A 12,594-nucleotide genomic window follows, 5' to 3' on the forward strand; every position below is an offset into this window, starting at 1 on the left:
GCAGGAGGATCACGAGCTCAGGAATTCAAGACCAGCCTGGCCAATATGATGAAACCCCATCTCTACTAAAAATACAAAAATTAGCTGGGCGCGGTGGTGTGCGCCTGTAGTCCCAGCTACTCAGGAGGCTGAGACCTCAAGAAGAATTGCTTGAACCCGGGAGGCAGAGGTTGCAGTGAGTTGAGAATGCGCCACTGCACTCCAGCCTGGGTGACAGAGTGAGACTGCGTCTCAAAAAAGAAAAAAAAAAGAATATCAAATGCTCCCTCTGCTGGACAACACCTCAAGCTTGTGCTGAGCCCCAAACCTGCAATGTCAGTTCCCTCCAAGGTCTGGGTGTAGTAAAGTGGGTTGATGGCCCTTTAAGAGGCACTGTCCAGCTCTGGTTGCCATGGAGACAGCTGGACACAGACCGGGTAGAGGCAGGCCCACAGCATGTCCTCCAAGGTTTACTCCACAGGTGGGAAGAGGACTGCTGGGGCTGGAGGCGGGGATCCTCTTCTTTCTTCCCAATCCACCCTCGGGGTAGTCTTAGAGGATTCTGTTCTTGGGTGCTGGGGCCAGGACTGAGGTACCCTGCCTTGCCTCCCTGACCCCTGCCCTTCTCCCCAGGGTCTGCCATCTTAGCCTCTCATCCCTCTGTAGGCTCCAGAGCTAAGGACCACCAGCCCTCAGGTGCGGAGTGTCTGCCACTCCCAGAGGCCAATGCTGAAGCCATCGACTTCCTCATCTCCCTCCGTGAGCTCAGACAGTGTCGGGGTTGGGGGTGCAGGAGGGGTGCAAGTCTGGAGAGGAGGGAAGAAAGAAAGTCCAGTCTCTCTCTCTCTCTCTCTCTCTTCCTTGATTCTCCTGGGACTCAGAAAAGGCCTGAGGCCTGTTTGTTGACATTCTTCAAGGGAAGGCCCCCCAGGGACATGGGGACATGGGGCAGGAGTCTTCACCTGTCCGTGCCAGTGAGGAAGGCTGTGGGATGAGGAGGCAGGTGGGGACTGTGGGGACACTGGTGGTCATGGGGTCAGAGGATTGCATTGGGGCCCAGGAGCAGGGGCTTTATCTGTTCCCACGGGCCCCTCACCCTAGACGAGGAGGAGCTACAGATGCTGTTCTTCTCTGAGACGCTGGCCATGGTCTCAGACACCGGGGAGCCTCAGGGAGAGCTGACCATTGAGGTGCAGAGAGGGAAATACCAGGAAAAACTCGGCATGCTGACATACTGCCTCTTCGTGCATGCCTCTAGCCGAGGCTTCTTGGACAAAATGCTCTGCGGAAATTCCCTCCTGGGTAGCGTTCCTGCTGCCTGATGCCCGTCACTCTCCCCTTCCTCCACCCCTCCCCTCCACCAATTCCTAGAATCTTTTTTCAGGACCAAGCCCTTGGCTTTGCCTTGGACCAGGACAAGGCATGGGGTGGGAGAGGGACGAGCGAGTTCCTCATGGACTCGGGATGAGGGCACATCTTACCCATCCTGTAGTTTTTCTGGGACCGTATTACACCTAGTCCTCCAGCTGCGCCACCACCTTCCCTTCCTTCAGCCTCTGACCCACATCTCCTGTGACGTCAATGCCTGTGTCCCTGCACCCCAGGCTATCTCTCAGAGAAGCTGGAGCTCATGGAACAGCACAGCCAAGACTTCATCAAGGTACTTCCCAGGGCCCCAGCCTTGACCCAATCCAGGGGAGAGAAGAGAGATTTTGACTTAAAAAACAGCAGCAACAACACACCAAAAAACCTATTTCATACACAGTGAGGCTGAAGAATAGCAATCGTGTTATGATGCAATGTAAAGCTCAAAAGCAACGCACTTCAGAAAACTGATTTTAAAACACGGGGCTGGGCTGGGCACAGTGGTTCACACCTGTAATCCCAGCACTTTGGGAGGCAGAGGTGGGCGGATCACCCTGAGGTCAGGAGTTCAAGACCAGCCTGGCCAACATAGCAAAACCCCATCTCTACAAAAATTAGCCAGGCATGGTGGTGCACACCTGTAGTCCCAGCTACTCAGAAGGCTGAGGCAGGAGAATCGCTTGAACCCAGGAGGCAGAGGTTGCCGTGAGCCGAGATTGCGCCACTGCACTCCAGCCTGGGTGACAGAGCAAGACTCCGTCTCAAGAAAAAAATTAAAAAACAATGAGGGTGGGCCAGGCACAATGGCTCAAGCCTATAATCCCAGCACTTTGGGAGGCCAAAGTGGGAGGATCCCTTGAGCCCAGGAGTTTGAGCCTGGGCAACATGGCAAAACCCACCAAAAATGTTTATAATTTTTGTACAAAAAAATACAAAAAGTAGCTGGGTGTGGTAATGTGTGTCTGTAGTCCCAGCTACTTGGGAGGCTGCTGTGGAAGGTTCAGTGGAGCCCAGGAGGTCGAGACTGCAGTGAGCAGTGTGCATGCCGCTGTACTCCAGCCTGGGTGACAGAATGAGACCCTGTCTCAAAAAAAAAAAAAAAAGATGTAGGTTGGGCACGGTGGCTCACGCCTGTAATCCCAGCAATTTGGGAGGCTGAGGCAGGCGGATCACCTGAGGTCAGGAGTTCAAGACCAGCCTGACCAACATGGAGAAACCCTGTCTCTACTAAAAACACAAAATTAGCCGGGCACAGTGGCTCACACCTGTAATCCCAACACTTTGGGAGGCCGAGGCAGGTGAATCATAAGGTCAGGAGTTCAAGACCAGCCTGGCCAAGATGGTGAAACCCCACCTCTACTAAAAATGCAAAAAGAAAATTATCTGGGCATGGTGGTGGGCACCTGTAATCCCAGCTACATGGGAGGCTGAGACAGGAGAATTGCTTGAACCCAGGAGGCGAAGGTCGCAGTAAGCCAGGATCACACCACTGCACTCCAGCCTGGGCGACAGAGGGAGACTCTGTCTCAAAAAAAAAAAAAAAAAAAGGTTGGGGATGGTTTCTGGTTTCTGTGGGAAGGTTTTTAGACTTGAGTAGTTTCCAGTGTGTAAACAGGTCATGTTCACATTCCACAAGTTAATTAAGTGGCTGGGGCTGGGTGTGAGGGGCACAGAGCTGGGAGACTTGAAGGCCAGGTGAAACAGGCCCCCAGGGAAGGCTAGGCTCTGGGAAAGGCCAGCCCACCAGGCCTCCAGGGAGGCACTGGGCTCTCAGGCTGGAGGAGGGCTGGTGTGGGCTGGGTTCAGAGTTTGGGTATCAGGAGAACTTATCAGTGGCAACCTGCTGTCCCTGCCCCTGGCCCACCCCATCTTTTAAAACCAGTGTTCTGAAGTGTACTGTTTTTGAACTTTATATTGCATCATAACACGACTGCTATTCTTCAGCTTCACTATGTATGAAAGGTGTTTTTTGGTTTTTGTTGCTGCTGCTTTTTATTTTTTTATATTTTATTATTATTATTATTTTTGAGACAGAGTCTTGCTCTTATCACCCAGGCTGGAGTGCAGTGGTGCAATGTCAGCTCACTGCAACCTTCACCTTCCGGGTTCAAGCAATTCTCCTGTCTCAGCCTCCCAAGTAGCTGGGAATTACAGACGTGCACCACCACACCTGGTTAATTTTTGTATCTTTAATAGAGATGGGGTTTTGCCATGTTGGCCAGGCTGGTCTTGAACTCCTGACCTCAAGTGATCTGCCCGCCTGGGCCTCCCAAAATGCTGGGATTACAGGCATGAGCCACAACACCCGGCCCTGCTGCTTGGTTTTTTGTTTGTTTGTTTGTTTGTTTTTGAGATGGAGTCTCGCTCTGTTGCCCAGGCTGGAGTGTAGTGGTGCAATCTCGGCTCACTGCAACCTCCGCCTCCCGGGTTCGAGCAATTCTCCTGCCTCAGCCTCCCAAGTAGCTGAGACTACGGGCATGTGCCACCACACCCAGCTAATTTTTGTATTTTTAGTAGAGACGGGGTTTCACCGTGTTAGCCAGGGTGGTCTCAATCTCCTGACCTCGTGATCCGCCCGCCTCGGCCTCCCACAGTGCTGGGATTACAGGCGTGAGCCACCGCGCCCAGCCCGGCTGCTTCTTTTTTTTAAGTCACAATCTTTAAACCTCAGTTTTCTCATTAATGGAGAAGGGTCAGGTGACCTCTGGGGGACCCAGGGAGTCCCTGATCCTCCCCCGCATGCTCTGGCCCTCAGTTCCTCATCCTCCCCATGGAACGGAAGATGAGTTTGCTGAAGCAGGATGATCAGCTGGCTGTGACCAGAAGTATCAAGGAGGGTGAGGTAAGGATGAGAGCCAGATGGGAGTTGCACTCCACACTGTGAACCCAGAATATTTGAGACAGGTCCCGATCAATTTAGAGAGTTTATTTTGCCAAGGTTAAGGACGCGCACATGACACAGCCAGGTGTCCAGGTGAACCCAAAGTGGTTGGGGCACAGCTTGTTTTTTTTTTTTGAGACAGAGTTTCACTCTTGTTGCAGAGGCTGGAGTGCAACGGTGTGATCTCGGCTCACTGCAACCTCCACCTCCCGGGTTCAAGTGATTCTCCTGCCTCTGCCTCCCGAGTAGCTGGGATTACCGGCATGTGCCACCACACCCGGCTAATTCTGTATTTTTAGTAGAGAGGGAGTTTCTCCCTGTTGGCCAGGCTGATCTCAAACTCCTGACCTCAGGTGATCCGCCTGCCTCAGCCTCCCAAAGTGCTGGGATTACAGGCGTGAGCCACCGCGCCCGGCCCACAGCTTGGTTTTATACATTTTAAGGAGACACAAAACATCAATCAACACGTGTAAGATGTACATTGGTTCACCAGACGTAAAAATACAAAAAATTAGCCGGGCGTGGTGGCAGGCGCCTGTAGTCCCAGCTACTCGGGAGGGTGAGGCAGGAGAACAGCGTGAACCCGGGAAGTGGAGCTTGCACTAAGCTGAGATCACGCCACTGCACTCCAGCCTGGGCGACAGAGCAAGACTCTGTCTCAAAAAAAAAAAAAAAGATGTACATTGGTTCATTGGAAAAGGCAGGACAACTCAAGGCAGGGAGGGGGCTTCCAAGTCATAGGCAGATAAGAGACATGCTTTTAAGTTTCTGATTAGACTTTCACTGAATACACAATTTACATGCGATGGGGGGTAGAAAAGTAGTCACTTATGCCTTACTCTGGCTTAGTGAAACAATAAAGCAGAGAAAGCCATCAGATATGCATTTATCTCACGTGAGCAGAGGGATGACTTTGAGTTCTGTCTGTCCTTTGTCCACAAGGAATTTCCTTGTGGGCAAATAGTGAGGGAGGCATATAGCTTTTTTTTCTCTTAGTAGCTACCTTGTTTAGGAATAAAATGGGAGGCAGCTTTGCCTGAAGCAGTTCCCAGCTTGACTTCCCTTTGGCTTAGTGATTTGGGGTCCCAAGATTTATTTTTCTTTCACAATGTCCTCTTCAGAACCCTGAGGGGGGACCAGATTAGATGAAGCCAGGAGTCCAGACTAAGGATTCATTCATTAGGCTGGGCACGGTGGCTCACGCCTGTAATCCCAGCTCTCAGAAGCAAGAGGCAGGAGGATAGCTTGAGCCTAGGAGTTCGAGACCTGCCTGGGCAATATAGCGAGACCCCGTTCTCCAGAAAAAGGAAAAAAAAAAAAAAAAAAGACAAGGATTCATTCATTAAAAACCATATGCCCGGCTGAAGGCCAGGCGTGTGGTGACTCACGCCTGTAATTTCAGCACTTTGGGAGGCCAAGGCGGGCGTATCACTTGAGGTCAGGAGTGGAGACCAGCCTGGCCAATATGGTGAAATCCCGTCTCTAATAAAAATACAAAAATTAGCTGGGCGTAGTGTCGTGAGCCTGTAATCCCAGCTACTCAGGAGGCTGAGGCAGGAAAGTCGCTTGAACCCGGGAGCTGGAGGTTGCAGTGAGCTGAGATCGCACCACTGCACTCCAGTCTGGGCAACAAAGCAAGACCCTGTCTCAAAAAAAAAAAAAAATGGCTCACGCCTGTAATCCCAACACTTTGGGAGGCAGAGGGGGCCTATCACCTCAGGTCAGGAGTTCAAGACCAGCCTGGCCAACATGGTGAAACCCGGTCTCTACTAAAATTACAAAATTTAGCCAGGCATGGTAGCCTGTAATCCCTGCTACTTGAAAGGCTGAGGCAGGAGATCGCTTGAACCAAGGAGGCGGAGGTTGCAGTGAGCTGAGACCGCGCCATTGCACTCCAGCCTGGGTGACAAAAAGCGAAACTCCGTCTCAAAAAAAAAAAACAAAACCGTATGCCCAACACCTGGCTTGCCCACCCCCCTGTCCCCTGCCCCTTCCTGGTTCCAGGACCCTGACCCAGATCTGTTCTGAACAGGAAGTGAAGACTGGAGTGACTTCTTTCCCCTGGAGCTCAATCAAGGGCTTCATCTCAGAGGCTGCCAACCTGGTGCTGCTCAGGGTGATGGCCTGGCGGCGGATGGTGCCCAGCAATGCCCGCTTCCTGACCTTGGACACCGAGGGCAAACTCTGCCATTTGACCTATGTAAGGGGTCCCCCTGGGCAGGGGACTTGGCTTGGGAGCAAACTAGAAAAGGCGTGAAAAGCAATGAGATGGGGAACAGCTGTGGAGTAGAAAAGGGAGGCAGGTGGGGAGAAAACAGCACAGGTGGGAATGGGGCTTTCAAGGGCAGGAAAGCACGTTTGTCTGGGAGTGAGGGGCAGATGAATTGAGAGTGACTGAGAAGTGGGAACAGTTCAGAGAAGCAACCCTTCCGCACAGAAGTCAGTCCAGGAAAAAATAAATATAGTGCAGGGGTGATTTAAAAAATACATCATTTTGGGCCAGGTGCGGTGGCTCATGCCTGTAATCCCAGCACTTTGGGAGGCCAAGGCGGGCCGATCACAAGGTCAGGAGATCTAGACCATCCTGGCTAACATTGTGAAACCCCGTCTCTACTAAAAATACAAAAAAAAAAATCAGTGGGGCATGGTGGCAGGCGCCCGTAGTCCCAGCTACTCAGGACGCTGAGGCAGGAGAATGGCGTGAACCCGGGAGGCAGAGCTTGCAGTGAGCCGAGATCGCGCCACTGCACTCCAGCCTGGGTGACAGAGCGAGACTCTGTCTCAAAAAAAAAAAACAAAAACAAAAAAAAACGTCATTTTGGCCAGGCGCAGTGATTCATGCCTGTAATCCCAGCACTTTGGGAGGCCAAAGTGGGCAGATCACTTGAAGTTAGGAGGTCAAGATCAGCCTGGCCAACATGGTGAAACCCTGTCTCTACTACAAATACAAAAATTATTAGCTGGGTGTGGTGGCAAGCGCCTGTAATCCCAGCTACTCGGGAGGCTGAGGCAGGAGAATCATCACTTGAACCCAGGAGGCGGAGGTTGCAGTGAGCTGAGATCGCACAACTGCACTCCAGCCTGGGCAACAGAGGGAGACTCTGTCTCAAAAAAATAAATAAATAAAAATAAATCATTTTTTAACTTTAGGAAGTGTAACATGTCCAACTTTACTGAAATATTCCTTTATTATTTCTTAACCCCAAAGGGTGTTCCGTTTTGTTTTGTTTTTTGTTTTTAACTAAAATTTCATAATCAGCATGCCTAGGACTTCCTGCAATCGGTGATTTTAAAGCCATGCCACTGAACACACAATTTCCAGTGAGACACTTTGGGGGCTGATTTGTGTTTCTTTGACCATCTTTGTAAATTACATTCCAGGCTTGTCTATCAAAACACACTAAGCAGCAATGCATTTGACATGAACAAGCACAATCCATTCCCCTCCGTGTTCTTTGAAACATGTGTTTAACATTAGCACTTTTTTCTCCATAGCTGCAGCTACAACAGGGGTTTAAGTTTTAATCACAACAGGGACAGCCTGCCAGCAACAGCACAGGTCTGAGGTGGCCACAAATCTGTCTGGTCTCACACCTCTAAGCCTCACTTTACCTCCACCCACTGGCCCTAGTAGCTCATCCTCCCTCTCCGCTCCCACACCCCTCCCCATACCGCTTCTCATCCCTGTAACAGAATTTGCCAACTAGAAGCACCTGGTCAGCTAGATGACATGGGAGGGGTCAGGGCAAGGGCAACCTGGAGCTAGCTCCCTATGAGGGGTCGCCAACTCAGCTTGGAGGTTTGGAGATGCAATCTTAAATGTCTTGAGGTTGTTATGAGATGGAGAAAAGGCTAAGGTAAGATGATGGGGCATCCACCTTACCTCCCACCCCCCAATTTTGGCTGTTGCCAGCAAAACCTGGGCTTCCAGACCATCCAGGTAGACCATCAGCAGGCTGAAGTCTTCATCGTGGAGCAGACTGTCCACTCGGAGGAGGGCATCCCCATGTCCTGCCAGTACTACCTGCTCTCCGATGGGTAAGCTGCTGATGGTGGGCCCAGAGGGGTGGTGCTGAGCTTGTAGGTGCTCAAGGAGACCGGCTGCTTCTGGGGATAGCACCAGGAAGAACTGGCATTGAGATAGGAGTGTCCCTCCGCTTTATCCATATCATTCACTCTTTCTTCATTTATTTGCTCGTCCTCTTAACCCTCACAGTGCCTCCCAAACCTTCTCACTGCACACCACAGGCCTGGGGTGTAGCTAGTGCAGCCACCACTGTGTAAGGGATAATACTGAAAAACACCAAGGTCTGAATGACTGCACACTTGATGAAATCACTGTGCTGGAAGAATTGCCTGTGGCAGGCTGCCGTGCAGTCTCCAGCAAAGCACTGGCTCCAAATCATAAGAAAATTCAGGGCTGGGCGTGGTGGCTCACACCTGTAATCCCAGCACTTTGGGAGGCTGAGGCGGGCGGATCACGAGGTCAGGAAATTGAGACCATCCTGGCTGACACGGTGAAACCCCATCTCTACTAAAAATACAAAAAATTAGCCGGGTGTGGTGGCAGGCGCCTGTAGTCCCAGCTACTCTGGAGGCTGAGGCAGGAGAATGGTGTGAACCCGGGAGGCAGAGCTTGCAGTGAGCTGAGATCGCGCCACTGCACTCCAGCCTGGGTGACAGTGAGACTCTGTCTCAAAAAAAAGAAAAAGAAAATTCAGGTGGAGGAAAGAGTTTCTTTCGGTTTTTTTGTTTTGTTTTGTTTTTTTGAGACAGACTCCAGTCGAGTTTATTTCTTAAAATTTCAGAATAGGTATTCACATAATCACTACAGTGGGGAAAAGGTAATCAAAACGTTGTTGGCTCTATCTCATAACTTAGTATGTTTTCGGTTTTGGTGCGATCGTAGCCCACTGCAGCCTCCAACTCCTGGGCTCAAGCAATCCACCTGCTTCAGCCTTCCTAGTAGCTGGGACTACAGGTATGCACCACAGCTCCAGGCCAACCTTTTTATTTTGAATGCCGCATAGCAGGAGATTCCATAATTTTTCTTTTCTTTCTTTCTCCTTCCTTCCTTCCTTCCTCTTTCTTTCTCTCTGTCTCTTTCTTGACAGAGTCTCGCTCTGTCACCTAGACTGGAATGTGTGGCATAATCTTGGCTAACTGCAACCTCCGCCTCCCAGGTTCAAGTGATTCCCTTGCTTCAGCCTCCCAAGTAGCCGGGACTACAGGTGCCTGCCACCACGCCTGGCTAATTTTTGCATTTTTAGTAGAAACAGGCTTTCACCATGTTGGCCAGGCTGGTCTCAAACACCTGACCTGAAGTGATCTGCCCATCTTGGCCTCCTAAAGTGCTGGGATTACAGGCGTGAGCCACTACAACAAGTGTGAGCCACTACAACAAGTGTGAGCCACTACAACAAGTGTGAGCCACTGCAACAAGTGTGAGCCACTACAACAAGTGTGAGCCACTACAACAAGTGTGAGCCACTACAACAAGTGTGAGCCACTGCAACAAGTGTGAGCCACTACAACAAGTGTGAGCCACTGCGACAGGCCTCTTTCTCTTTTCAAGACAGTCTCGCTCTGTTACCCAGACTGGAGTACAGTGATGCAATCTTGGCTCACTACAACCTCCATCTCCCAGGTTCAAGTGATTCTCATGCCACAGCCACCAAAATAGCTGGGATTACAGGCGCCCACCACCACGTCTGGCTAGTTTTTTGTATTTTTAGTAGAGATGGCATTTCACTATGTTGGCCAGGCTGGTCTCAAACTCCTGACCTCAAGTGATCCACCCATCTCAGCCTCCCAAAGTGCTAGGATTACAGGCGTGAGCCACCGTGCCTGGCCAAGAGGCTCCATGATTTTCTAGTGCTGTACCTCTAAAGATCCTTTTTGTTTTTTTTAAACGGGGGGCCTAATACTTGCCAAGCCCTGTGTGTTATTTGGAGATCCAGAAATGAACACCACCCAGGAACTTAATAAACAAGAGAGGGAGGCAGAAGTAAAGAGGCCCGGGACAGGTGTCTCAAGGAGCACTGTCATGTAGGAGTCTGCTTAGGCTGCCACAACAAAACACCACAGGCTGGGTGGCTTCAAGAGAAATATATTTGCTGGAAGGCAGGAAGTCCAAGATCATGGTGCCATCAGGGTTGGTTTCTGGTGAGGGCTGTCTTCCTAGCTTGCAGACAAGTGCCTTCTCAATGTGTCCTCACATGGCCTTTCTTCCGTGCCTGAGTGAAGAGAAAGCTCTCTGGCATCTCCCTTTTCTCATAAGGGCACTAATCGTATCTGATTAGGCCCCACCCTTATGACTGCATGTAAACGTAATGACCTCCCCAAAGCCCCTACCTCCAAATACCATCACACTGGGGGTTAGAGAGACAATTCAGTCCATAGCAGGCGGTCTGGGAAGATTCTCACTCTCACATGTTGTGTTGCACTCCAGGCACCTGGCCAAGAGAATACAGGTGGGCTCCCCAGGGTGCTGCATCATCACCAAGATGCCTATCTTGAGGGAAGAGGGTGAGTGAAGCCCAGGCCTTGTGCAGGCAGGGAGAGGTAAGGGGAGTGGGGAAACCTGGGCCTTCCAGGATGCAGGGGGCTGGACCCAGTGTGCTGTAAACGGGACAGGAGCCTGGAATCAGCTGGAGAACATCTGCCCTCCAGCCCCTGACCCCAAGCAGTAAGAGGAGGATCTTTCCTACTGGGAGCCCCTTCCTGCAACTCTGCCCATGTGGGCAGAATCCTGGGGTTTCACCTGAGCCTTCTGCTTGGGTGTTCTCGGGATCTCGCTGTGTATCCAAGGAAGGTTCTGGGGTAGGGATGCCCAGCCTTCCTTGTTCCCCACCTAGATGAGATTGAGCCACGCCCAGTGTTTGAGAAGAAGCCCCTGGTATGGGAGGAGGATATGGAGCTCTATTCGAAGTTCCTGGACCGGAAGGTGAGGGGAGGCTCCACCAGCCTGGGGTTCCCATTCCCCCATGGGCCTTAAATTCATTACTGATCTCTACACCTGATTGAAATGCACACCCGTAGGGGCTAGAAGGCTCCAGCGCCCCTTAGCTCTCCTTGGAGCGAGTGGGTGGGGGCTCCTGGGGCGCGGGGGTCCCGTCCGGCTGAGGCTCGGGCTCTGTCCCCTGCCAGGAGGAACTCCGGCTCGGCCACGCCAGCTATCTGCGGCAGCACCCCGAAGCCCACGCGCTCATCTCCGACTTCCTGCTCTTCCTGCTGCTGCGCCAGCCGGAGGACGTGGTCACCTTCGCCGCCGAGTTCTTCGGCCCCTTCGACCCGTGGCGTCCGTCGTCACCGGCCTTGGGCTCCTCCCACCGGCCCAACCCTTTCCGCTCCCTGGAGCCGCAGGGAGACGCCCGCTCGGGGGCGGCCTAAGCGGGGCCCAGGCCCGGACGGGGCAGGAAACCAGGGGTCGGGCTGGGACGCGGGCGGGACGCGCCGGGGCGGGTGCGCTTTCCGGGCTGCGGTTTTGGGGGAATAAACGGGGCCCTCCCGCGGCTCTGCAGCGCCCGTCGACAGCGTCCCTGGCTAGCGTCTAGTGTCTCGGGCTAGAAATAGGAACCGTTACCGTCGTACCTCGAGTAGATTTCAGCCTTTCCTCCTAGATGCTGTTTTCATCATTATCCCCATTCTACAGATAAGAACACTGAGGCACAGAAAGTTTAACTTTTGGAGTTGGCAGGTGGGGAGGCAGAATTTGAACCTCAACGTTGGACTTGAAAGCCCACACTCGGCCGGGCGCGGTGGCTTAAACCTGTATTGCCGGCACTTTGGGAGGCCAAGGCGGGCGGATCACCAGGTCAGGAGATCGAGACCAGCCTGGCCAACACGGTGAAACCCCATCTTTACTAAAAATACAAAAAATAGCCGGGCATGGTGGCGCGCGCCTGTAATCCCAGTTAGGAGGCTGAGGCAGGAGGATCGCTTGAACCCCGGAGGCGGAGGTTGCAGTGAGCCGAGATGGCGCCATTGCACTCCAGCCTGGGCGACAGAGCGAGACTCCATCTCAAAAAAAGAAAAAGCCCACACTCTTACTAGGTTAGCACGGAGGGGCGGGCGCCTTGGCACTCAGATCTTACGGTCGCAGAGCATAATTGCCCAACCTAGGTCTCCCAAAGTGCTGAGATTACAGGCATGAGCCACTGCGCCCCACCAAAAAAAAATTTTTTAATTAGCCAGCCATGGCGGCAGTTACCTGTAGTTACCAGCCAAAAGAAAAATAACAAGCGGCGGGGGGTTGGGGAGGGAGGAGGGCCGACGTGGACCACCTCTGGCTTAGCTCAAACCCCCTGAAATCTCGCAACGCAGCTAGCACTCAGGCTCGAGCTCCTCCCGGTTCCCACTGACACAGA

The 12,594-nt window shown here is 52.3% G+C and overlaps 1 protein-coding gene across 4 annotated transcripts; it reads left to right on the plus strand.

Moving 5' to 3' along the window:
- The first annotated feature begins 353 nt into the window (after window positions 1-353).
- Window positions 354-12,082, plus strand: CATIP (ciliogenesis associated TTC17 interacting protein). Of its 4 annotated transcripts, none has more exons than XM_019021919.4 (10): window positions 354-460; window positions 646-738; window positions 1,081-1,281; window positions 1,584-1,639; window positions 4,100-4,186; window positions 6,258-6,425; window positions 8,139-8,263; window positions 10,677-10,753; window positions 11,083-11,171; window positions 11,375-12,078. In XM_019021919.4, the coding sequence occupies exons 1-10, from the start codon at window positions 436-438 to the stop codon at window positions 11,615-11,617; spliced, it is 1,164 nt and encodes a 387-aa protein (XP_018877464.3). In that variant the 5' UTR covers window positions 354-435; the 3' UTR covers window positions 11,618-12,078. The 4 variants fall into 4 exon arrangements, with proteins under 4 accessions (XP_018877464.3, XP_055235522.1, XP_018877463.3 ...); XM_019021918.4 differs by having other exon boundaries at window positions 360-460; window positions 613-738; window positions 11,375-12,080; XM_055379547.2 differs by lacking the exon at window positions 1,081-1,281 and having other exon boundaries at window positions 11,375-12,080.
- Window positions 12,083-12,594: the final 512 nt, after the last annotated feature.

The sequence above is a fragment of the Gorilla gorilla genome, chromosome 11, assembly GCF_029281585.2.
Source record: "Gorilla gorilla gorilla isolate KB3781 chromosome 11, NHGRI_mGorGor1-v2.1_pri, whole genome shotgun sequence".
Classification (NCBI taxonomy): Eukaryota; Metazoa; Chordata; class Mammalia; order Primates; family Hominidae; genus Gorilla; species Gorilla gorilla.

What these genes read in the sequence shown, in the direction of transcription:
- CATIP (XM_019021918.4), top strand. Translation starts at nt 436, where the DNA reads ATGTCCTCCAAGGTTTACTCCACAG. An exon ending in AACTCTGCCATTTGACCTAT is followed by an intron (nt 6,426 to 8,138) that starts GTAAGGGGTCCC and finishes GGCTGTTGCCAG; the next exon opens with CAAAACCTGGGCTTCCAGAC. An exon ending in GCCTATCTTGAGGGAAGAGG is followed by an intron (nt 10,754 to 11,082) that starts GTGAGTGAAGCC and finishes TTCCCCACCTAG; the next exon opens with ATGAGATTGAGCCACGCCCA.